Here is a 24,041-nt window from a genome sequence, read left to right as displayed (position 1 = left end):
AATATAGATGCAAAAATTCTCAACAAAATTTTAGCCATCTGAATCCAACAGCATATGAAAAAGATCATACACCATGACCAAGTGGGATTCATCCCAGGTGCACAAGGATGGTGCAATATATGCAAATCAATCAACGTCATACACCACATTAACAAAAGAAAAGTCAAAAACCACATGATCATCTCAATAGATGCAGAAAAAGCATTTGACAAAGTCCAACATCCATTCATGATCAAAACTCTTACCAAAGTGGGTATAGAGGGAACACACTTTACTATATTAAAAGCCATTTATGACAAACCCACAGCCAATATAATACTCAATGGAGAAAAGCTGAAAGCCTTTCCACTAAAATCTGGAACAAGACAAGGATGCTCACTCTCACCACTGTTATTCAACATAGTACTGGAAGTCCTAGCCACAGCAATCAGACAAACAAAAGAAATAAAAGGTATCCAAATTGGAAGAGAAGAGGTAAAATTGTCACTGTATGCAGATGACATGATGCTATATATAGAAAATCTTAAGGGCTCAACCCCAAAACTACTGGAACTGATTCATGAATTCAGCAAAGTAGCAGGATACAAGATTAACATTCAGATATCAGTTGCATTCCTGTATACTAACAATGAAATATTAGAAAAGGAATACAAAAATACAATACCTTTTAAAATTGCACCCCCCAAAATCAAATACTTTGGAATAAACCTGACCAAGGAGGTGAAAGACTTATATACTGAGAACTATAAAACATTAATCAAGGGAATTAAAGAGGATGAAAAGAAGTGGAAAGATGCTTCCATGCTCCTGGGTTGGAAAAATTAATATTGTAAAAATGGCCATACTACCCAAAGCAATCTACAGATTCAATGCAATCCCTATCAAATTACCCATGACATTTTTCACAGAACTAGAACAAACCATCCAAAAATTTGTATGGGACTATAAAAGATGCAAAGCAATCCTGAGGAACAAAAACCAAACCTGAGGCATAACAATCCCAGACTTTAGGCAATAGTACAAAGCCACAGTCATCAAGACAGTGTGGTACTGGTACCAAAACAGACAGACAGACCAATGGAACAAAATAGAGAACCCAGAAATAAACCCAGACACCTATGGTCAATTAATCTTTGACAAAGGAGGCAAAAATATAAAATGGGAAAAAGACAGTCTTTGGCAAATGGTGCTGGGAAAACTAAACAGCCGCATGTATATCAATGAAACTGGAATACACCCGTATACCATGCACAAAAATAAACTCAAAATGGCTTAAAGACTTAAAAAAAAGATAAGACACCATCAAACTGGAAGAGAACATAGGCAAAACATTCTTTGACATCAACCTTACAAACGTTTACTCAGGTCGGTCTCCCAAGGCAACAGAAATAAAAGCAAAAATAAATGAATGGTACCTAATAGAACTGACAAGCTGTGCACAGCAAAGGAAACCTTAAAAAAAAAAAGAAAGAAAGAAAGAAAGAAAGGGAGTTCCTGTCATGGCACAGCTGAAATGAATCCAACTAGGAAGCATGAGTTTGTGGGTTCAATCCCTGACCTCACTCAGTGGGTTGAGGATACAGCATTGCCATGAGCTGTGGTATAGGTCACAGACTTGGCTCGGATCTGGCATTGCTGTGACTGTGGCACAGGCTGGCAGTTATAGCTCCAATTAGACTCCTAGCCTGGGAAACTCCATATGCTGGGGGTACACCCTAAAAAGACAAAAAGACAAAAAAAAAAAGACAACTTACAGAATGGGAGAAAATAGTTTCAAATGATGCAACTGACAAGAGCTTAATCTCTAAAATATACAAACAACTTAGACAACTCAACAGCAAAAAACCAACAACCCAATGGAAAAATAGCCAAAAGACCTGAATAGACCTTTCTCCAAAAATAGACAGATAGCCAGCAAGCACATGGAAAAATGTTCAACATCACTGATTATTAGAGAAATGCAAATCAAAACTACTGTGAGATATCACCTCACACCAGACAGAATGGCCATCGTTAGTAAGTCCACAAATGACAAATGCTGGAAGGGGTGTGGAGAAAAGGGAACACTCCTACACTGTTGGTGGGAATGCAAAGTAGTACAACCACTATGGAAAACAGTATGGAGGTACGTTAGGAAACTATGTGTAGAACTACCATACGACCCGGCAATCCCACTCTTGGGCATATATCTGGACAAAACTTTCCTTGAAAAAGATACATGCACCTGTATGTTCATTGCAGCACTATTCACAATAGCCAAGACATGGAAATAACCTAAATGTTCATCGACAGATGAATGGATTAAGAATATTTGGTATATATACACAATGGAATACTACTCAGCCATAAAAAAGAATGAAATAATGCCATTTGCAGCAACATGGATGGAACTAGAGACTCTCATATTGAGTGAAGTAAGTCAGAAAGAGAAAGACAAATACCATATGATATCACTTACATCTGGAATCTAATATGCAGCACAAATGAACCTTTCCACAGAAAAAAAAAATCATGGACTTTAAGAATAGGCTTGTGGTTGCCAAAGAGGAGAGGAAGGGAGTGGGTTGAACTGGGAATTTGGGGTTAATAGATGCAAACTATTCCATTTGGAATGGATAAGTAATGAGATCCTGCTGTAGCACAGGGAACTATGTCTAGTCACTTATGATGGAGCATGATAATGTGAGAAAAAAGAATGTATATATGTATGTGTGACTGGGTCACCTCGCTATGTAGTAGAAAATTGACAAAACACTGTAAACCAGCTATAATGAAAAAGAAAACAAATCATTAAAGAAAAAAAAGTATGGAGGTCCTGTACCTTATATCCTTGTCAAAGACCACATCCTTCAAATGCCTAACTTTCTACTGAAGTCTACCTAAAGTTCTACTGAGAGTCAGGCTGTGAGACAAAGAATTTTACAGAGGATTTCACAAAAGCAACGAACTTCCGTGTATCCATATTTTTCAGGTTGTATCTTTTATTTTAATTTGGATAAAATCCACATTAATATAAAATTAACCACTTTAAAGTACAAAAAAAAAATAGCTTTCATTAAAACTTACAACTTTGCAACCCAGGGTTCTTCCCACTTCAGTGAAGTAGTCAAAGTGAGGCACACACACATATTAGACTCTACAGTGAAAGACTTTTCCTTAGGAGAGTTCAATTTCACTATTTCAGCTAAATACAAAATTGAGGAATGATGCTGGATGGCTAACTCTTTGAATTAAGCAGTGGGTTTTTTTCTAACTTCTAGTAAATATTCCTTAATCATCAGAAGTGACAGCAGAACTACAAAGATTCCTATTTTCCCAGGAATTGTTTTCTGGTAACTACTTTGGATCTTGGGAGAAATAGAGAAACAAAGAGATTTTTATTATTTTCATCCTATAAAGTGACATGCTTTTCATAATTATAAGTTTTTAGTAGAAAATATTTATAAACTTCCTCAAAAAATTCATCACTGATCTTAGTTCAAGGCTGAAAAATAGTCTTAGGGATTTATCTATAGTTGATATTATCTCTTTATTCTTTCATTAAATTGACAGCCTTATACATCTCCAGGGTTTAAAAGCAAAATATTATCTTGCAAAATAACCTCTAAAGCAGTGATGATTAAAAACATAAACTTCATGTCCCCATAGAAAGTTGACTAGCTTGACCATCTGAAGAATAAAACATAGTAATTTGAAATACTCATATACATCTTTCCATGCTTCTGATGAAATAAAATTCATTTTATGGCAAGATAAGAAAAATTTAAACATAAAAGTTTTCTCTGCCTGTTCGGACCTCCTTCTTCCCCTTTAGAGTGTACTGTTCACCTGCACTCACAAGAACTCCTTTGGAGATAACATCCCTTCTGAAGGTCATAAAAGATTGTAACTCCTTAGGAGATAACTTCCTCCTTAATCTTACAAGGGGTCATGATGACTCATGGCTCACTTTGTACATGGAGATCTGGATTGTGCAGAGTGTCAACAATACCTCATTTGACATATAACCCTTTGTCTCAAAAACTCATATAACTGTGCTTTGACCTCTATGGGGCAGAAAGAATCATCAGAGCCTTCTGAAAGACTGTTTTGGGTTACAATCTTCAGGTTGGTTGAATAAAAATGTTCCACTTCTTTCTTAGATTGACTATTGATCAGTTTTTCCTCAATGTGCATGGTGTGGCTGGCAGGATATCAGAGGACACCTGGAGTCTACCTGGAATCTACCTGGAACTGACACCTGGGACCAACATGGGTCCATAGGTCAATGGCTTCTTGGTACACCTCAGATGTTCTGGTGAGTTCTCCTGATATTCCGATCTTATTGCATTTAAGTGATGATCCTAAAAATTTTATTCCAGTTGTCTTTTACTTAAGACTTGGAATCTTTATTTTTTTTAATTAAAAAAAATTATGGCCTCACACATGGCATTTGGAAGTTCCCAGGTCAGAGACTGAATCCGAGCTATAGCTGCAACCTATGCCACAGCGGTGGCAATGCTGGATCTCTTAACCCACTGCGCTGGGCAGGGGATTGAACATGTGCCTCTTCTGCAACCCAAGCTGCTGCAGTCAGATTCTTAACCCACTGCACCATAGCAGGAACTCCAAGACTTGGAATCAGAAGACACACCAGTGCATCTCCTAGGCAAGGACCTAGAGAGAGCTAGTCAGGATGCCCAGGGAAACAGAGGTGGCTGGGGTTTTGTTACATTTGACTTAAACAGAAAAAATCAAGGTGGTGTAAAGTCTAAACAAACCGTTTACTAGTGAAATGAGAGACTGAATTATTCAGCTTGAAGAATGAGGGAACTTGAACAACCATTAAATAAATACTGCTTGTCCAGGGACACATGACATAAAAACTGATCATCTAATGCTCTGAGCACTCATAGTGCTTTTAGACTGTTGGCGGGAGAAACTGAGACACATAAAAGAGTTGAACTGATCCAAAGATAAACACTTGGGGATCTAGACTCAGAAGCAGCACATATCCAATCTACCACCCTGTCCTCAGAAAGCTGTCCAGGTCATATCTCATACCTGAATTAGGCTACCAAATTGATACAGGCAAGTTGCCCTTTAAAGGCCAAATTGCTCCCACATGGCACCTACAGGGATAGCAGCTGGGTATATGTATGTTTGCAAGTATTTATTTAACTGAGAATTAAAGGAAAGCCTGCCCTTAAAGGGCCCAGATGGGGCTTGTTTGGGGACTCCCAAACTGATTTTCATGGGTACAGTTAGACAGAAAACTGCAGAAGGTCAGTTCTTACCCTATCTCACAATCTTGAGGAAACCTGCTTGCAGGGTCTAGTGGAAACAAGAGTGGTAGGAGTTTTGTTCTTTTCTAAAATCAGATTAGCAGAGGGAAATATCTGTAGTGCTAGTTCCTTGGATCTTTTGAGTTGTGCCTATTTTAATTGGTATGCCCCCAAAGCCTTCACAATTCCAAAACAGCTTCATTGAAGGATGTGTTGTAGAAGGCTAATGAAAGACAAAAAACATGAAAAACCCTTTAAGATAGAAGTAAGTGCTATTTACCCTCCTTTATTTGAGTACTCATTCTAGGAATCCTCTGTCTGAATTATCTTTCTACTCTGAAGAGAGTGGAAATGGTTACTGTCAGGAATGTGACCACCTGAGGCAATAGGTGAGCTTCAAGTCAAGAGTCAAGGTTGAACTGAGGGCTGTAGTTAAAGAATTTTTTTCCTTCTTTTTCTTTTTATGGCCGCACTTATGGCATATGGAAGTCCCCAGGCTAGGGGTCAAATAGGAGCTGCAGCTGCAGCCCTACACCACAGCCACAGCAATGTGGAATTCAAGCCACATCTGCAAACTACACCACAACTCAGCAATGCCAGAGTCTTAACACAATGAGCGAGACCAGGGATGGAACCCGCATCCTCATGGAGATACCTACTGAGCCACAATGGAAACTCCAAGAATTTCTTAAACTCAGAGAGGCTCCTCATGAGTTTTTGTAAATGAATTACCAGGGTGGGAGGCCACCAGGTCTGACTAAACTGACCCTGATATTCCAATTCAAATGTTCAGATCCTGATAGGATTTTTTTTTTGGTCCTCTCCCCTAAGCTAAATGAGGAAAAGTAAAACATGCCGACATAGATGAATGAGTATGTTAGTCCTTCGATATCATTGAGGTGGCCACCCAATTCTGTGAGGAACTACAAGCAACTGTCCTTGTTTTATTAATCTAGTCTTTACAGGACAAGAAGTGTGATTCAGGAAACAATCCAAAGCCCACCAATCCTTTCGCAACTCCCCAAATCTCCCTTGTTTATCTCTAGAGGCTTATAAGTATTGAGAAAAAAAATTCTAGCCTTTAAGGAAAAAAAGGCCTCCTAGGAGGAACTTGCACTTCTCCTCTTATGCTTTTGAGAGGTAAATGTTCTACCTGGTCTTCTCTAGGAACTCTTATTTAGGCAATCTTTTTAAAATGCAAATTTTAGGAAGATAATTCATTGGGGAAAAAAACAACAACGACGAAAGGGGGATAAGTAATTTGGATCTTGTCTTAAGAGTCAGTCTTATCTATAAATATTAGTAAAAGGGGTTTAGCCATCTAAACAGGTGACCTTGATTTGTCTATCTGCCCGAAACCCAATTTGATTCCAAACTCTTTTATAACTGATGGGCTTCGTACCTGATTTATGGCTGAAATTTTGGAATGAGGACAATAGGATCTCTGTCTGTGTGTTTGTAGGCATCCATATATGTGTATTGTAGATGTGTAATATTTCCAAAATTAATTTGTAATTTGGATTAAAGGAAATTAAGCACTTATAAATATTCACAACTATAAAAGAAACCAAAACAAAGGAATTTCAGGACCACATGAACTGGGATTAATTTTTAATAAATGAAAACAGTTTGTTTGTTTAACTAATACAGACCTGTCTTTAGAGTCATCAACATTAAGCTTAATCCTTTTTATTGTGCCTAGAACTACTAGAAGTGAAATAAGATCTTATTATTCCTGTCACAAAATGTTAGCTAGAAAATAACTTGATATAATGAAACTTTTAAGGAAATTAAGTGTAAATCAGATAAGAGTTTTCAAGTGAATTATTTAGGGATAATTATGTTTTAGAACTGTCTACCTCAAATAGTTTCTCCAGAATTTTGGTAACTTGTTTAATTAAAACTACTAAAAATTAAAAAGGAAAACATCTTTATATGCAAGGAAAAGAAGGTATAAAGAATGGAATGCATTTCGTTAAGAGAAAAGAAGATAATTTTCTCCTGAAGCTGGTTATTTCTAAATGGAAAAGAAAATAAGGCACAGATTAATATGGATGTAGAAAGTTATAGGTTTTGTGGAAAAAAAAATCTTTAAAAAGGATTTCTGTGTGTGTTCAGGACTGACATTCAAATACATTTAGCTGAGTAAGTGCATCCTAAAGGTAAAATGGTACAAAACCAGAATTTACTTTCCTCTCTGTTAAGAGGGCAAAGTTTTATTAGGATATTAATCTGCTTTTGATAACAGATTTGTGAAATTTTGATACCTTTTAAGTAACTGTTATAAAGTTATGTATTTGCTTCTGAAATCTTCTATTCTCATTTTGCTTAAATGAATGTTATTCCACAGTGACCTCTGATCCTATTTGACCAAATGTTTTGAAAAGCTCCTTGAGATTTCTGACAAATTTCCCAAAGATCAAATTCTAATTGAAGCTCGTTTGACCTCTAGCTAACTTTGGGGTTTTCCAAAGGGCCCCTGGAACACCTCAAGAGCATTGCTTTCTCTCCTTATCAAGGAAAGATATTAAACTAATTAGCCTTATTCGGTATGTTAAATTACATGGGAAGCATTACCAGATGAGTGGTGATAAATCTTCTTGGGTTATATTGTATGAGTAAACATTATTAGTATTCTAGGAATTATACAGACCTCCTAAAAAGTCTAGTATGTTTTGGTGCTATAATACATACTGAAAGTTGGATTTTTATATATGATGAGTCTTCTAATGTAATTTGTCTTATGACACATGAAGGATCAAATTTCCCCTGTGAAAGAGCCTCTTCTCAGTTTCCTAAAGGAAATACTAGGAAAATGGTTTGGTTTAGGAGGATCTTGGCTTCAGTCTTTACTAATGACATTGTTATTCCTATTGGGAATTGTAATTACAGTTTGGTAACTTATAAAGTAATAGTTTCTTGCCTCTAAAGTTGTGTATCACCAACTCCTATTAAGATAATGATATCTAAAAAACTTGAAACTATCATATCTATAGTGCCCTATAAATTAATGAACATGAGCAATGCACCTGTAAGGCAAATTGGCATAAGTCCTATTGGACAACTTGGAATTGACTGTTACTCTTTGCCAGACATCTTACTAGTATACCCACCCACCCCCCAAAATGGAAAGAATCAGGCTATTAATACTTGACATCAAGGAACATGGTGGACCCAGGCCAGGAAAGCAACCACCCTGGCATCAAGGGACCAAATATTTGAAGCCTAATGTTTTCTAATGAAAGATTAATGATCAAAAGCAAGAAATTGATAAAATAAAATTTGTTATCTTATGGCAAGACAAGAAAAATTTAAACATAAAAGTTTTCTCTGCCCCTCTGGGCCTCCTCCCTCACCTATAGGGTACATTGTGCATCTGCATTAACCAGACCTCCTTAGGAGATAACATTCTCTCTTAACCTTGGAAAAAGTTACAATGACTTAGGACTCACTCTGTACATGTAGATCTAGATTTTGTAAACTATCAATAACATGTCATTTGACGTACAACTCTTTGTCTCAAAATTGATATAACCCTACTTTGACCTCTAATGGGTGGAAAAGTTCTCGGAGCTTTCTGAAAGACTGCTTCCCAGGTTTTAATCTTCAGATTGGCTTAAATAAAATTTTTCACTTTTTTCTTAAACTATTGATTAATTTTTTCATTAACATTTCCTTATCATCTGAAGATTTAATACTAGCTAATGCCTCAATCATAAAGGAACTACTGTTCTGGAAATTTTCTAATGATCTGATGACTGTTGATTCATTTAATAAAAATTTATTAAGCCCATTAGGATCTTCTGGACATGGTATTATACATTTATGACATTGAATCTTTGAATAAATTGAAGTTTAATTAACTCCAAACTAACCACAATTTTTCATGACTTCAGCTCTTGAGGAAGGAAAGGAGGCTGGTGCGGAGGTGGATACAGGGGGAGACCACAATGTATTTTTAAAACAAGAATTTCCAGGACTAAAGTGGTTTCATTACAGAGTCAGCTCAGTTTTCTACTCCATGGGCCCAGAGGGCTGTATAATAAGAATTGGTGCTTAAAAGAGCTGCCCTGAAACAATCTTCAGTTATTAGCAATCTCATTGCTATATTAGTGACTTACATAATACTTTATCTTAGAATTACCATATCACTGTTAAGAAGTTTATCTTCTAAGAATGAACAACTTTTTCCCAGGCACAAAACACATGGTTGGAGCAAGACTGATTTTCTCTCATGAATTTTAAGAAGTCTCTATACCCCCAGACCATGCACAATCTCAACCTACCTTTCCACCTCTCCTCAGTAGCCACAGCCCAGCCCTCATGATGAATGTCACTGCCTAGAGTTGCTAATGCTAAGGAAGCTCTTAATACTGTTAGGGCAGCACGTGCTTCTATGGCCAGGGGCTGAGCAGGCTTAGCGGCCTGTGTCATACCCAGTGATTAGGTACAGCTGACCTTGCCGTTAAGAGTTTTTCAGCAGGATATTACATTCCAAAATACCCTAAATAGACTTAAGAGTAAACTTTGCATAATATCCTGATCATAATTTGAGAGCCAGCTATTCTACTATTGACTAATTCATTCTCTACTTTGTTCCAAAAGGACTGAAGCCAGACAAAAGAATCTAAAGAAATTGGCTGAATGTCACTTACTTACTAATATAGGAAATTACAGTTTTAGTTCATTTTTTAATCAGAATCCTCATAGGCTAGGTCATTAGTAGACCTATGGCTTTAAAGAAAGTATAGCTTCCAAAACAGATTTGAAATCTTCCTTTTATGGGAAATGCTTTTCTGTACAGTCTTCATGTAATTATAGAATTAGTCCATCACCTCCTGGATGGCCTCCTCAACATATGCCTGGATGGCCCACCTTCTTAACATATGCCTGGACGGCCCCTCTATCCAGAATTACTCCTTTGAAATGCCCTCAAATAGAAGTTGCTCTTTCTGATACACCTGTGTTTTAAGGCCTGGAGAGTGAGTGAGAAATCTCACTGTTTCCTATCAACGTCCAGAACTCCTTCCTACAGAATGCTGGCTCCTTTGGGACTCAAGTTTTTGCATACAATACTCTAAATATACCCATCTTTGTGTCAGTCAGGAATCAGCCTTCTCATCTCTTTCCTATAGTCAGTGAAGATTCTGCATTTCAATCAAAATCTTAATAGGTAGCTTCTACAGTCTCCTACTCTGACCATTTTTTTCACTGTCTTCCTTTTATTCATCCCCTCAATAAGTTTCTTGCCAAGATCTTCAACTTTTTTTGTCCCCTTATTGTCTGTTTCAATCACCAGAAAAGTACCCAGTGTTAAACCATAGCACTTCATCTTCTTTTTCTCTTTCTCCTTGCAGCTGGGTTCTGGGGAAGAAATTTCTACAACTCTGTATTTATACACTGCAAATTCATTTTTCCAGCTTTAAGGGCCTGCCTGGCAAACCTATTTGTCCCACATTAACGCATTCTCCTTTTCTTCATATCAGCTATTTCAAACCTCCCACGCTTCCCGCAAACCCTGTGTCCCACTCTTATATCCAGTTATAATGAGGATCTTGGCTTCTAGTTTCTAGAACCACTCTGATGATAGATAACTGCGCAGAAAATAAAACTTGCTGGGATGAAGTGGTCTAGGAAATAGAGTTCTAATACAAAACTGGAGAGGGGGCTAGAGGGGGAAAAAGTAAAATGCTAATATTTCATTGTGTTATTAATCTGTCAGGGTATTGCCAGAACACAATTTATAGCTGTTACATAATTTGAAAAAGTAAAACATATTTGTAAACTGAAAGAGAAAAAGCAGATGATTAGATAAATGTGTAGCCATATATATATATCTTTATTGTCCTGTCTTGTCATATCATGTGTATTTGTGTTTATGGTTTGGAACTGGGTACAGGGTATGATGATGTCTCAGCTATAATGTAATCTTTCTAGATAAATATCTGCTCCTAATATTTCCATCCTAATGGGAAACAATTTGAGTCTTTCTGCGTCTTTAAACATCTAGGTCTAATAGAATGAGTAGATTTCTACTGCAAACTTTAGTCATTACTAATTATAACCTCTAAATAATTCTACAAAATAGATAATTTTATTAGTCCTATTCTACATTAGGAGTCTGAACCTCGGAACAGTTAAGCTACTTGTCCAAAGTCATAAACGCAATAAAATATTGTCAGAACTTGATCCCAGTTCTTCTGTCTCCATAGCCTGTTTTTGTTTTTTTTTTTTTTTTTTTTTTTTTCTGGTTTTTAGGGTCACGCCTGAGGCATATGGAAGTTCCCAGGCTAGGAGTTGAATCGGAGCTATAGCTGCCACCCATGCCACAGCCACAGCAAGGTGGAATACAAGCCATGTCTGAGACCTACACCACAGCTCATGGCAATGCCAGATCCCACCCACTGAGCGAGGACAGGGATTGAACCCACATCCTCATGGATCCTAGTCAGATTCATTTCACCTGCACCACAAGAGAACTCTCTCCATAGCCTGTTCCTTCTACTGCACCATGTCTTTTGCAAGAGAAATAACCCTCCCCTCAAAAAGTCACTGAAGAACATCCCTGAAACACAGCCACATACATATAACCACACACACACACACACACACAGGAAAATCATCCTATTTTATAAATCGTAACAAGGCAAATTCCCACGCAAATAAATTTAAGTAAAGCATTAGTGATTCAGTGACTGAATTGTGACAGAGTTTGCCCTCCCTGAATTACCTGATTATAGGATACTTACAAGTAGAATCGCCATTAACTCACCAAAGATGGTGTGAAAGAATCACCTGGAATATTTTTTTCCAACTATACTCTGCCCTCCCCAGATATTCTGCCATGACTCCTGACAGTGTCACAGAGGTCTGTGGCAGCCGGTTGCTTCCCAGCCTGTAGCCTGGGTTGTGGCTGCCCTCATAGACAAAGAATCTCTAGGACAGGATCAGGCCCTACTCAGACCACACCCAAATGATGCTTTGCCTTCTGGGCACTGCAAAACAATGGTGATGTCGCCAAGTTGGATATCATGCCGTGGTGAGAGAGGGGTGGTGAACCACAGTCTGGATGGAATAACTGGAGATGAATGCAGCTTTTCTTTTCTTGAGGAAAAGCAGACTGCAGATCTGTTTTTAAAAAATAATTTATGTATTTAAACTCTGCTTATTCCAAAAATGGAATGGAGGCAGAGTGAGGCATGCTAACTATCTTCAAATATTTAGAAGGCTATCAGGTGGAAGATGAATTAATGATTGGGGGTGTGGGGAGGGGACAGTTTTTGTTTGTTTGTTTGTTTTTTCTGGTTGAGTTATTGGCACAGTGGTCCGAGCAACAATTTTGGAGCTAACACCTGGATTAAATCTTGGCTCTCCTCCTCATTAGTTATGCATCTGTGGATAAGATATTTGGCCTCCCAAAGTCTGCTTTTTCTTCACCTGTAAAATGAGTATGATAACATCTACCTCTTGTGTTCTAGTAAGGATAAAATGAGATCGTGTTTGCATAGCACTTAGCTGAGTGTCCGTATCATGTGGTATGCACACAATCTATATCACATGGTAAGATTTTTAAAAACATTTTAATAGTACCAGTGTTGAATGGGTTACTTTTGGGGCAGGAGTGCAGAGTGTGTACCTGTGGTCAAGGTTAAGTTCAAGCTTAGCCTCCACAATTCTTGGGGATATTGTAAAGGTGATTCAAACATCAGGTGGATGTTTTAACCAGATGACCTTTAAGATACCTGTCATTCCTGAAACCTGATGAGTCTACCAAATATGCCCCTTTAGACAGGGAAGAAAATAGAAAGAGGAGTTGACACAGTGTGAGCACAGCATATTCTCCAAACGAAATAATAAATCCTGTTGCAAGTGAGTTTCTAATGTCCTCATGTGAAGCTTACTCTTGCTGTGGCCTCTCTTAAATTAACAAGTAAAATTTTAACAATTTTTAAGTAAAATAGTGAAAGTGGCAATTAAGCCCAGTAAGAGAGAGGATCCTCTGGGAATACACCATTTCTAATTCATGCCTCTTCCAGATTCTGATCTTGGTGTATTATTTTTGTTTAATGAAAGCCTTGGGAAGTTTTGTTTGTTTGTTTTGTTTTGTTTTGAAATGCTTCAGACACCACTAGGTCAGGGGGGAAGAATTAACCCCAAAGGTCAGAGGTGCTTCTGGGCAGCTCCTTCAAATGATGCATCATTTGTGGTGTTTTTTGGATAAATCACCTCCCGCCAAGTGTCAAGGTGATGGATTCTTTCACATCTGTTATAGCTGGGGAATTGGTGGTTTGTGTGTCTAGGTGTCCTGTTTGTCTTGTTTTATTTTTGGTGCAGGCATATAGAAGGCATGTTTCAAGCTATCTGTCCATATTTCAGCTGTATCACACTGTGCTCCAATCAGTGAATACGGATTTCACTAAGACTGATGGTATATGAAAAAAAGTAAATGCTTGATCAGAATTCATCTCTGTTCTGAAGACATTAAAACCAGCTAATAAGCCATGACTAATATGTACTACCCATCAGTGAGAAAGAATTTGCTTAGAAGAAGCAAAAGAATAATCTAGTCAAATGTATTTCTATAAGTAGTCAGGATCCATTTGAGCTTTTGGAAAATGCTTTCATTTTGAGCAGAAATATTCCCTGTCTTTTATGAATAAAATACTTTGTTATATTTACCGTCTCCTCTGAGGAACAGCTCAAGAAATTCATGCCAGGTTTCAATGCTGGGGAGATTAGGGTTATCTCTGTAGTAGTGGAAGAGTGAAACAGCTGTATCTTTTGGATTCCTAATGATGTAGATAATCTGTTAAAAAAATATCCATTTATTTTTGGATGGAAATAGCCCCAATACCAAACATTTCCTAAAAGACTTACTTAGGCACGTCACAAATTTTTTGGCAGCTTCAGCTGATTGTTAAACACAGACTTAGACCAGTGTTTCTGAAAACTCAAGGTGCATGAGAATTATCTTTGGATCTTGTTAAAATGCAAATTCTGATTCAGAAGTTGAGTCCTGGCATCTTGTATATCTAACAAGTTCCCAGGCAATACTGACTGTACTTTTTGAATTTATGTGCTAAGTTTGATTCTATCATTTTAGGGACAGATATAAGAAGCCCCTACTCATTTGTAGGACAATAATTTTTTAATAGCCATGTATTATGAAACATGACTTACATACAATAAAGATTTCTTACAAATTATTCTTATCTATAGAAAGATTAATGTTTGAGAATTCCTTTTTCTACAAGTTAATCTCCCAAAGAGCAGGGACTCTGAGATACCCTCCCAATTTACACAAATACTGCAAATGCAATTTAATTGATTCCATAAATATTTATTTAGTACCTACTGTATACCAGGTAGTGTGCAATGTTCCAGAGGCAAGGAATATAATAATGAACAAGACAGAAGTGATTCCAGCCTTTGAAAACCTTGCAGTCAGGTGAGGGAAACAGATAATTAAACACGCTCCTGACAGTGCAGTGTGACAAGGGTTTTTATGAGGAAGGACAGAGAGTGCAGGTGCATATAAGAAACTTCAGGAAACCAGTGTGAGAAGGCTGGATGGAAGAGGACTGCCCTCAGTCATGGTCAACATGGCATGACTATCAAATATTCTACTCGCATTTTCATTGAAAATCAGGGTGGACACATTTTCTTAGATAAGAATTTACTGAGTCATGTTTAATACGTAATTATCTTTCCCTACTGTGTTCATAGTCCAGGTATTATGTGTGACCCTCCTGAACAGCACCTGCTCCTCTTAACTGGAAAGATACGGAAAGACCATGACACATGGGGATGAAGAGCCACCTTTACCCCCACCATTATCTTCTCTTCATCCCAAGAGATAATGATGGAGCAACCCAGCACCGCAGGCTTTCTCTCACTGCCTGAGGCTTCCTGGGCAGGTTTGCAGAACCCCAAGGCTCAGAGACAACAGTTTGAAAAGCTACTGTCTCAACCAAAAAGAATACATGGCAGAATATTAAGCTTTAGTCACCCAGTTGGAGATTTTTTGGGGGGAGGGGGTACAGAGAAGAGTTTTTTAAGGGCCTTTGGAGAATCCTCAGATTTACATATCAGTATGATCTGGTGGGAAGGACCATGGAACCCATTAATACATATTTTACCAAAAGGGTTAAAAGATTGTATTCTGTAACTATGTAGGTTGACGAAAGATAAATAGACCTTACATGATCATGGTGGTGGTTGTTTTGCAATGTACACAAATGTGGAACTGCTGTGTTGTACATCTGAAACTAATATAATGTCATATGTCTGTTACACTCAAACACACATATACAAGGATGTATTCTAATACATTCTTAAGAATGTGTTCTGAGAAATCATAAAAAAATATGAAAGGGGGATCGAGGGATATGAAGGGGAAGTAGAATAGTACTCTAGGGAAAAATTAAATATTAACTAAATATCATCCAATGAGCTAAAACATAAATTTCAGATAGGAAAGTTTGGAAACATTGAAAAAAGACTAAAGTTAGGAAGAAAATATAGGAGGCCAAATAGGGTTAAAAGCCAATAGGGAGGAGTTCCCATCATGGCTCAGTGGTTAATGAATCCGACTAGGAACCATGAGGTTGTGTGTTCGATCCCTGTCCTTGCTCAGTGGGTTAAGGATCTGGCGTTGCTATGAGCTGTGGTGCAGGTTGCAGATGTGGCTTGGATCCCGCATTGTTGTGGCTTTGGCGTAGGCCGGTGGCTAAAACTCCAATTCGACCCCCAGCCTGGGAACTTCCATATGCTGCAGGGGTGGCCCAAGAAATGGCAAAAAGCCAAAAAGCCAAAAAGCCAAAAAAAAAAAAAAAAAAGCCAATAGGGATAGATTGGAGGAGGAACTCACTATCTGATGGCTGGTGCAGTTAAGGCTTGTCTAGACACCAAGTTCTCAGGGCTTGGCCGTCAGCAACAGAGGACAAGTCATCCTCCTGGGAGACCAGGGACAGCTAGACAGTCTCAGTTCCCATTAAGGGTGACACTGAAAGGACTGTACTTTAAGGCTGGACTGTTAAGTGTGGTGATTTTGAGAAACACCCTAAACTTTCTGCATTTCAGTCTCTTTGCTCATGAAAGAAAAAACATCCGCGCTTGTCGTGGTTGTAATGTTTATAAACCCAGCTTAATCTCTGGTAATACTTGTTATCAGTCTTACTGCATTGCCCAGAGTAAAGATTACTGAGCTGCCTAGACTCCTCTCTGTGTCTTAGAGACAGTCACTTTGAAATGAAAATGTTCGATTGGGTGAAAGTGTAATCAGGTTAGTACATGTTCACCAGTTCTGATAGATTTACTTGGAATAAAAGTAAAAATCCATGCTATTTGCCCCTGCTTGTGTTTATTTTGGAAGAGTAGATGATATCAGTAGAGACATTGTAGTCTAGAGTTATAATCCCTGGATGATCTGCTTTGATTTATGCACATTTGCTAGGGTTGTTTGGGGGGGGGTTGTTTTGCATTTTTAAATTTTTTTATATTCTGGCCACCCTAAGGCATATGGAGTTCCTAGGCCAGGGATCAGACCCCAGCCGCAGTTGTGGCCTATGCTGCAGATATGACAACGCTAGATCCTTTAACCCACTATGCTCAGCCTGGGGTCAAACCTGAGACCTGGTGCTTTAGAGACTCTGCCAATCCCCTTGCACCACAGTGGGAACTCCTGTTTGGGTTTTTTTGTTGTTGTTTATTTGTTTTGTTTTTTAGAATATGACTGACATTGTTTAAAAAGGCTTCATGATTGGGAAATTATTTACAGGGGACACATATATCTTGCCTTTGCTTTACAGCTATGGTCCTCTTTTTTTCTGATCAAAACAGAAGTTTAAAGTTCTTCATAATACAGACATCTGTAAAGAAGTTAAAATTTAACCCTAATGCCATACTGCAGAAAACCACTTGGCATGTTGATATATTTACATCTAGTCTTTTAAAATGCATGTATATGTATATTTTAACTAAGTTGAGATTATTCAGTATATATGGATTTAAGATACGCTTTCTACTTAACATTATTCCATATGCATTTCTCCATGGAAACATAAATTTGAATAATAAATATGTGAACATAGAAAATATTCTTTTAAATTATAAGTTACTTTAAAAATAATAATGTGAGAACTTTAAAAATGTCTCGAGCTAACTCTTCTTTAGTGTTTTATTTTTTTAATCTTTTTTTTTCCTTTTACTGCCACTCCTGTGGCATACAGAAGTTCCCAGACTAGGGGTCGAATCGGAGCTGCAACTGCAGGCCTACACCACAGCCACAGCAACGCAGGATTCAGCTTACATCTGTGACCTATGCTGCAGCCTGCAGCAACGCCAGATCCTTAACCCGCATTGAACCTGCATCCTTAGGGTCACTGTGTCAGGTTCTTAACTGTCTAAGCCACAATGGGAACTCCTATTCTTTAATGTTTTATATTACAATTTATATTTTATTCTTTTCCTGTATAGTCTCTTGCAAAAATAAGTAATTAATAATATTATTGAGGCAATTTTTCTTTCTCTAAACACCAATATTTAAAGTAAAAAAACTTGGAGTTCTCATTGTGGCGCAGTGGAAATGAATCTGACTAGGAACCACGAGGTTGTGGGTTCGATCTCTGGCTTTGCTCAGTGGGTTAATGATCCTGCGTTGCCTTGAGCTGTGGTGTAGGTCACAGAAGCGGCTCAGATATGGCATTGCTGTGGCTGTGGTGTAGGCCAGCAGCTGTAGACCCCTAGCCTGGGAACCTCCATATGCCACGGGTTTGGCTCTAAAAAGCAAGATAAATAAGTAAATAAATAAAATAAAAAACTTCGAACCAGATTATAATAGAATGAGACATCGCATAGTGTAATTACGGTTAATATGCCAATGTAATATTCAGATTTTCATTAATGAAAGATAATAAAATAAATTTTATGAGCTAGATACTGTGGTAACACCTATACATGCACTATCTTGTTTAATCTTTGTCACATAGTATAAGATGAGTGCTATTATTTCTGTATTAATTAAGCAAACCAAAGCTCAGACACCATCAGCAATTTTCAAAGGTCACACAGCTTGAAAGTGACAGACCAAGAATCCAAGTCCAGTTTTGTGTACTCTTATGCCTCTGCCCTTAAGCACTGAACTTACCTTGCACTGTTTCTGTTTGATATTCATCGGTAGCATGTCATAGCTCAAGTGTGTTGGAATAACTCTCCTCTCACTGTATGTTTTTAGCTCTTCCAATTTGGAGATGTCTCCCAGTTCAATAGGAGGTGTTAGGGTAATCCTAGCATTGGGAATGTTCTCAATAACTTCTGCAATCCAGTGAGTGCCTTCATAAGAAAATAAAAATGGAATGCCTTTTTTTAATTAAATGAACTCAGTGAAATGAGTATAGAAAATTAGCATGAGGTTAGAAAAGCAATGAATGCTTTAATTTTAGTATAAACAGTTATTATTCTCTCTTGACACCCATTGAAACATTTGAGATGTTGATGCATTTTACGGGAAGAGTCACATTTTAAACAGGGTGAAGAGTTACGAAAACCACGTGTGCCATTTTCTCAGCTTGAAATACTCTTCTATGCTGCCACTCACTTGTAGTATCTTCTCCAATTCACAAACACACAGATCTTTCCATTCATGATTCCTACTGGCCCTGCAAGCTTATGCATCTTGCTCTTTTAGAAATTGTCTTCCGAGGCCTCACTCGCTTCTCATAACTGCTTACCCTGTCCATCCCTTGGAAGCAGCCCACACCAGAGCAGAGTTGCCATTGCTTGTACTCATGGCTGTCTCCCCATTTACCTCCTTGAATACAGGCACTGAATTTCATTTTTGTTTATATGCCAACCCCTAGTAGTTGTACAAACCAAAGCATTCAAACAGTGAAAGAATGCTATATGCAAACACCATGGAGATGCAAACCTGCTACCACGATATCTGGAAGAAACACCACTCTATGTTTACACCAAACAAATAAGGATGTGCTCCAGTGTTGTAGACAGTGGTAAATTGGAGTGGAGAAGTGGAAGTTTAGGTGGGGAGGATGTTTGGCTAACTTGAAAGCTGTGTCCCTGAAGAGTTTAATTTGGGCCTAGTTTCCATTTATCTCATTGTAATCCCAATTAGACCCAATATTAACAAATTTACAGTTGAATAAATATTTAGAGTTATTTAGTGTTCTATTTTGCATTATATGTTTTAAATTTAAGACTATTTTAGACTATAATGTCAAATATTAATAATTATAATAATCCTGTAAAAGTGACTCATGAGGTAGTGGTAACTATTATTTTAATTAAATATATTGATATACTCTGATGAAGAAGAGAGAATACATAATTTTGTGATGCCAAAGGGACCCTCCTGGCAGCTAGTGGGAAGTGTCAATTTACAGTCGCTAATATGTATAGTGGAAGCCTTACATATGGTTGTTTGTATATGGTATAAATTAGCCACCTATTATTAGCCCAGAAGAAAACATTTACCTATTTTTTTTTTTTTTTTTGTCTTTTTCCATTTGTTGGGCCACTCCCACGGCATATGGAGGTTCCAAGGCTAGGGGTCTAATTGGAGCTGTAGCTGCCAGCCTAAGCCAGAGCCACAGCAACGCGGGATCCGAGCCGCATCTGCGACCTACACCACAGCTCACGGCAACGCCGGATCATTAACCCACTGAGCAAGGGCAGGAATCGAACCTGCAACCTCATGGTTCCTAGTCGGATTGGTTAACCACTGCGCCATGACGGGAACTCCAACATTTACCTATTTATATAAATTCAGTCGTTACATGTAAATTGAACAAAAACCATTTATCACTATGCCTGGCTCAAAGTATGAAGAGAACTTTATAATGTTATAGATATTATGCTTATTATATACATCAACATCTATATATCTTCACGAATAAAAAAGAAACGAGCATAGCAACTAATTTCTCCAGTCAAATTTTCTCAAAGCCATGTTTTTGCTTTCTAATGTCAAACTTTTTCATTAAAATAAGCGTTTAAGGTACTTTAGTTTTCTGTGGGAAAATACTGCAAAATAAATGTTTGATAAAAATTACTATTTTATGTATTATTATTGTTATTATTGTACTTCTACATTTAAAAAGTACATTAAAATAAGCTTTACCAGATTTTGGATAGGAAACCAGAAACACATCATCTTCTCTTGCATCAAAAGAATCCAGGGAATTTAGAAGTTCTTCTGAAGACATAGTAGAAAAGAGGATTCCCTTGAATTTATGAAGAACACTTGATTGGTTCTGGAATGACATACTTCATCAAATCAATTGAAAAGTATTTACTGAACACTATCTTTACACAAGGCACAGAGCCAGTGTAGTCCTTGATTTTAATCCCAGCTCACTGAGCTAACATTCCAACTAGAGGAATATATATACCTTTTGCAATTCTTCACAAGAATAATTTTTAAATGATAACCGAGCCAAAGTCTACTGTGAAAATGATGTTATCTGAATTTTGCTGATAACATATGTTACAAAATATCCTCTCCAACTTGACTCAGATAGTTTACATACACAGCTATCAAGCTATAGAATGTAATCATTATATTAAGGGACTAAGGGTCATCAAATCCTTTGGCCTAAATAAGGAGAGACTTTTAGTGGCTGTAATGGATTATATCATTGGAAATGACTGGAAAATTTGAACGTCTTCTAGTTAATATTAACACATGGTAGAGGAAGCAGCTAGTATTGCATTTCAGAAAAAAGAAAAAAAAGAGGAATGGAGTAAGAAAATATAATTTTTTCTAGGAATTGGTAATAAATCTGTAACTAAAGATAAACCTTACAGGAAACACATTAAATAAAAAGTACTAAAGATAACATGGGAATCAGGAAATCCAAGCCAGAAAAACAAATATCTTGAGCTTTGATGTACAGAGGAAGTTTTTGGTTGAACTAAATAAACTCTTGTCTGAGTCATTCTTAGTTTTTGCCACCAATATTGTTATATTCTGGATTCAATTAGATATGACAATGAAGTGTCCAGTTACTTCAGTGAACCACAGTTGAATCTTTTTGGTTTGCTTGTCTAAACATTAAAAAGAAATGTACACCAACAAAGAAATAATCAGCTTTTTAGTTCAGCAAAAAAAGTAGAATAATCAGCATTTTAGTTGAGCACAAAAACTAATTGAAGGAGAAAGATATAAATGACAGTGGCAGAATTAACTGATTATATACAAAAAACTACCCAAAGAGTCCACAAATGATTAAAACAAATATGTAAATTGAGCATGGTTGCTAGATTAAGAGGGTAATATGTGAGAGAAAATTGTATTTATGTATTGTATCAATAATATATTGAGAAATAAAATTTGAAAAACTGTATTATTTATAATGATATAAAAAATTAAATCCCTAGAAATAAATCTAATAAAAGATGCGAAAGGCACTAAAAATTGTATACAAAGTACTAATGACTAGTTAAAGCAGTCCTAAGTAAATAAAGAAGTATACCATGTCCATGGACTGGATGACTCAATATTATTAAAATGTCAAAATTCTCTTTATTGGTCTATATAGTCAACTCAGTTTGATCAAAACAACTCAACAACAAAAATAACAAACAACAACAAAAAAGAGCAGAAGACCTTAATAATCCTTTGAAAAAGTGTTCAACATAATTAGTTGTTGAGGAAATGTAAATTAAAATGAACATTGTAGGAGAGATCCACTTCCGGAATGTTGGCATGAGGAGCTCTGTGAATCCACTTCCTGATAACAATGTATAGCAACAATTTTTTTTTAAATAAAATAAATAAACAAACATTTAAAAATCTCTAGAAATATGCCTAAAAGCAGACAGCAAGTGAAGAAACAGTTATTCAAGGAAATGCACTGACTCTTCATAAGAATGGCAAGAATTCCATTACACTTGAGACTCACCCCCTCTCCCCCTGCCAACTAAGCATCCAAGTTCCATTCCAAGAAGGTGTGGCCAAGAAGATGGGGCTTCCCCTCCCTCTGGCTTCCAGGCAATACTATGAAAAAAATCAAATCCCCAGAAATACCTCCTCAATACTTCCCTGGGAGGAGCAAGCCACCAACCTTTCTCATTCCCTTCAACTCTGTTTTGAAGGGGCTAACTTCCAGGTAACTGTAGCCAAGAGGTTTAGAGCATCCTTTCTTCATCCAGTTCCCACTCACAGGGTGGAGATACAATTCCTGGTGTGTCAGGATACAATCATTGGGGCCCTGATTGCCTTTGGCCCAATTTGTTCATAGGCCAGAGGTTCCATATCAGGAGAAGCAAGCCAAGAAGACTAAAGACTTTCTTCACTTACCAAAGCCTTGTACAAAAAAACACATGTATCACTCCAAGAGAAATGGGCCAATATCCTCACACTGAACTTCAGAATAAAGTGTTCAGAGATTTTTACCTAGAGCATGAAGCTAGGCATAGCAAAGAGGTCTGAAGCTCTCCCTAAAGAAACGGACTTTATTTAGAAAAGAATGAGGAGGAGTTCAAGGATAAAGTTACTCTAGAAAACAACAGAGATTTATTTTTGTGGTAAGCAATTAAAAGGAGGCTAATCAAAAGATCTCTGCTAAAACCATTGTCATCCCAGACTGACTGTGTACATGCCCAAGGATGCACCTCTGAGGAGTGACATCATAGAAGGTTTCAACAACACTATAAACTAACTTGACTTAATGCATATCTATATAGCACTTTACCCAATAAGAGCAGAATGCATATTCTTTTCAAGTACACCTGGAACACTTTTAGGTATATGCTATGCTATACAACATGCCTCAATAAAATTTCAAGTATCAAAATCACACAAATTATGTTCTTCGACCACAATGTTATTAAATTAGAAATCAATGTATGAGCAGGAAAGTTGGAAATTAACACATAATGGAAATTAAAGAGCACTCTTCTAAATAAGCAATGGGGCAAAGAAATTTGGGTTACTAAAAAGTTAAAAGAACATTAGAAAGTAATTTTTTAAATACCAAATGTGTGGAACTCAGTTAAAGCAGTTTCTATAGGAAAACTTATTGCTATAGACACACATTGATAGAAGAATAAAGATCTCAAATCAGTAGTCTAAACTTCTACTTTAAGGTGCTAGTAAAAGAAGTCAAACTAATAGAAGAAGAAAAAATTATAAAGCTTACAGTGAAAATTAATGATGTAGAGAATAACAAACAATGCAGAAAATCAATAAAAACAAAACTTGGATCTTTACTTTTAGTTGAACTGATTGGGGGGGAGGTAAGGGGAGGCAGTGACAGGAAAGGAAGATTAATATGACATTAAAGAAATAAAAAAGATTCTAGGGAAATACTATGAATGATTGTATTCAATACAGACAATATTCAATATAGACAAAATAAACTTATTCCTAGAAAGATTAAAAACTACCAAAACTGACACAAGAAGAAATGGAAAATCTGAGTGGACTATAACAACTTAATAGATTTAGTTTGTAATCAAAAATTTTATATCAAAAAAAGCCCAGACAGCTGCAGTAATAAACTGCACCAAACATTTAAAGAAGAATTAGCACAAGTTCTTCACAAATTTTTCCAAAGAATTGAAGAGGAAGGAATACTTCCCAACTAATTCTATGAGACCAGGTAACACCCTGAAACCAAAACCATACAAAGATCACAAGAAAACTACATTCCAATGTTCCTTAGTAAAAGTTCTCAATGGAATACTATTAAATCAAATCCAGCATAAGAATTTATACCATGACAAAACTCTTTGCCCTTATCCAAAGAATGCAAAACA

The 24,041-nt window shown here is 37.0% G+C and overlaps 1 protein-coding gene across 1 annotated transcript in view; it reads right to left on the bottom strand.

The window, feature by feature from the left end:
- LOC100621352 (sulfotransferase 6B1-like) overlaps positions 1 to 20,638 on the bottom strand; it is a 30,357-nt gene extending 9,719 nt beyond the window's left edge. The window contains exons 1-3 of the mRNA XM_005655662.3: positions 20,401 to 20,638; positions 18,412 to 18,596; positions 13,944 to 14,070 (exon numbers count right to left, since the gene is read on the bottom strand). Coding sequence (XP_005655719.1) covers positions 13,944 to 14,070; positions 18,412 to 18,596; positions 20,401 to 20,545 — 457 coding nt within the window. The 5' untranslated portion in view covers positions 20,546 to 20,638. The remainder of the gene's footprint in view (positions 1 to 13,943; positions 14,071 to 18,411; positions 18,597 to 20,400) is intronic.

Source organism: Sus scrofa, chromosome 5 (assembly GCF_000003025.6).
Source record: "Sus scrofa isolate TJ Tabasco breed Duroc chromosome 5, Sscrofa11.1, whole genome shotgun sequence".
Lineage (NCBI taxonomy): Eukaryota > Metazoa > Chordata > Mammalia > Artiodactyla > Suidae > Sus > Sus scrofa.
This window is presented reverse-complemented; position numbering and strand designations above follow the sequence as displayed.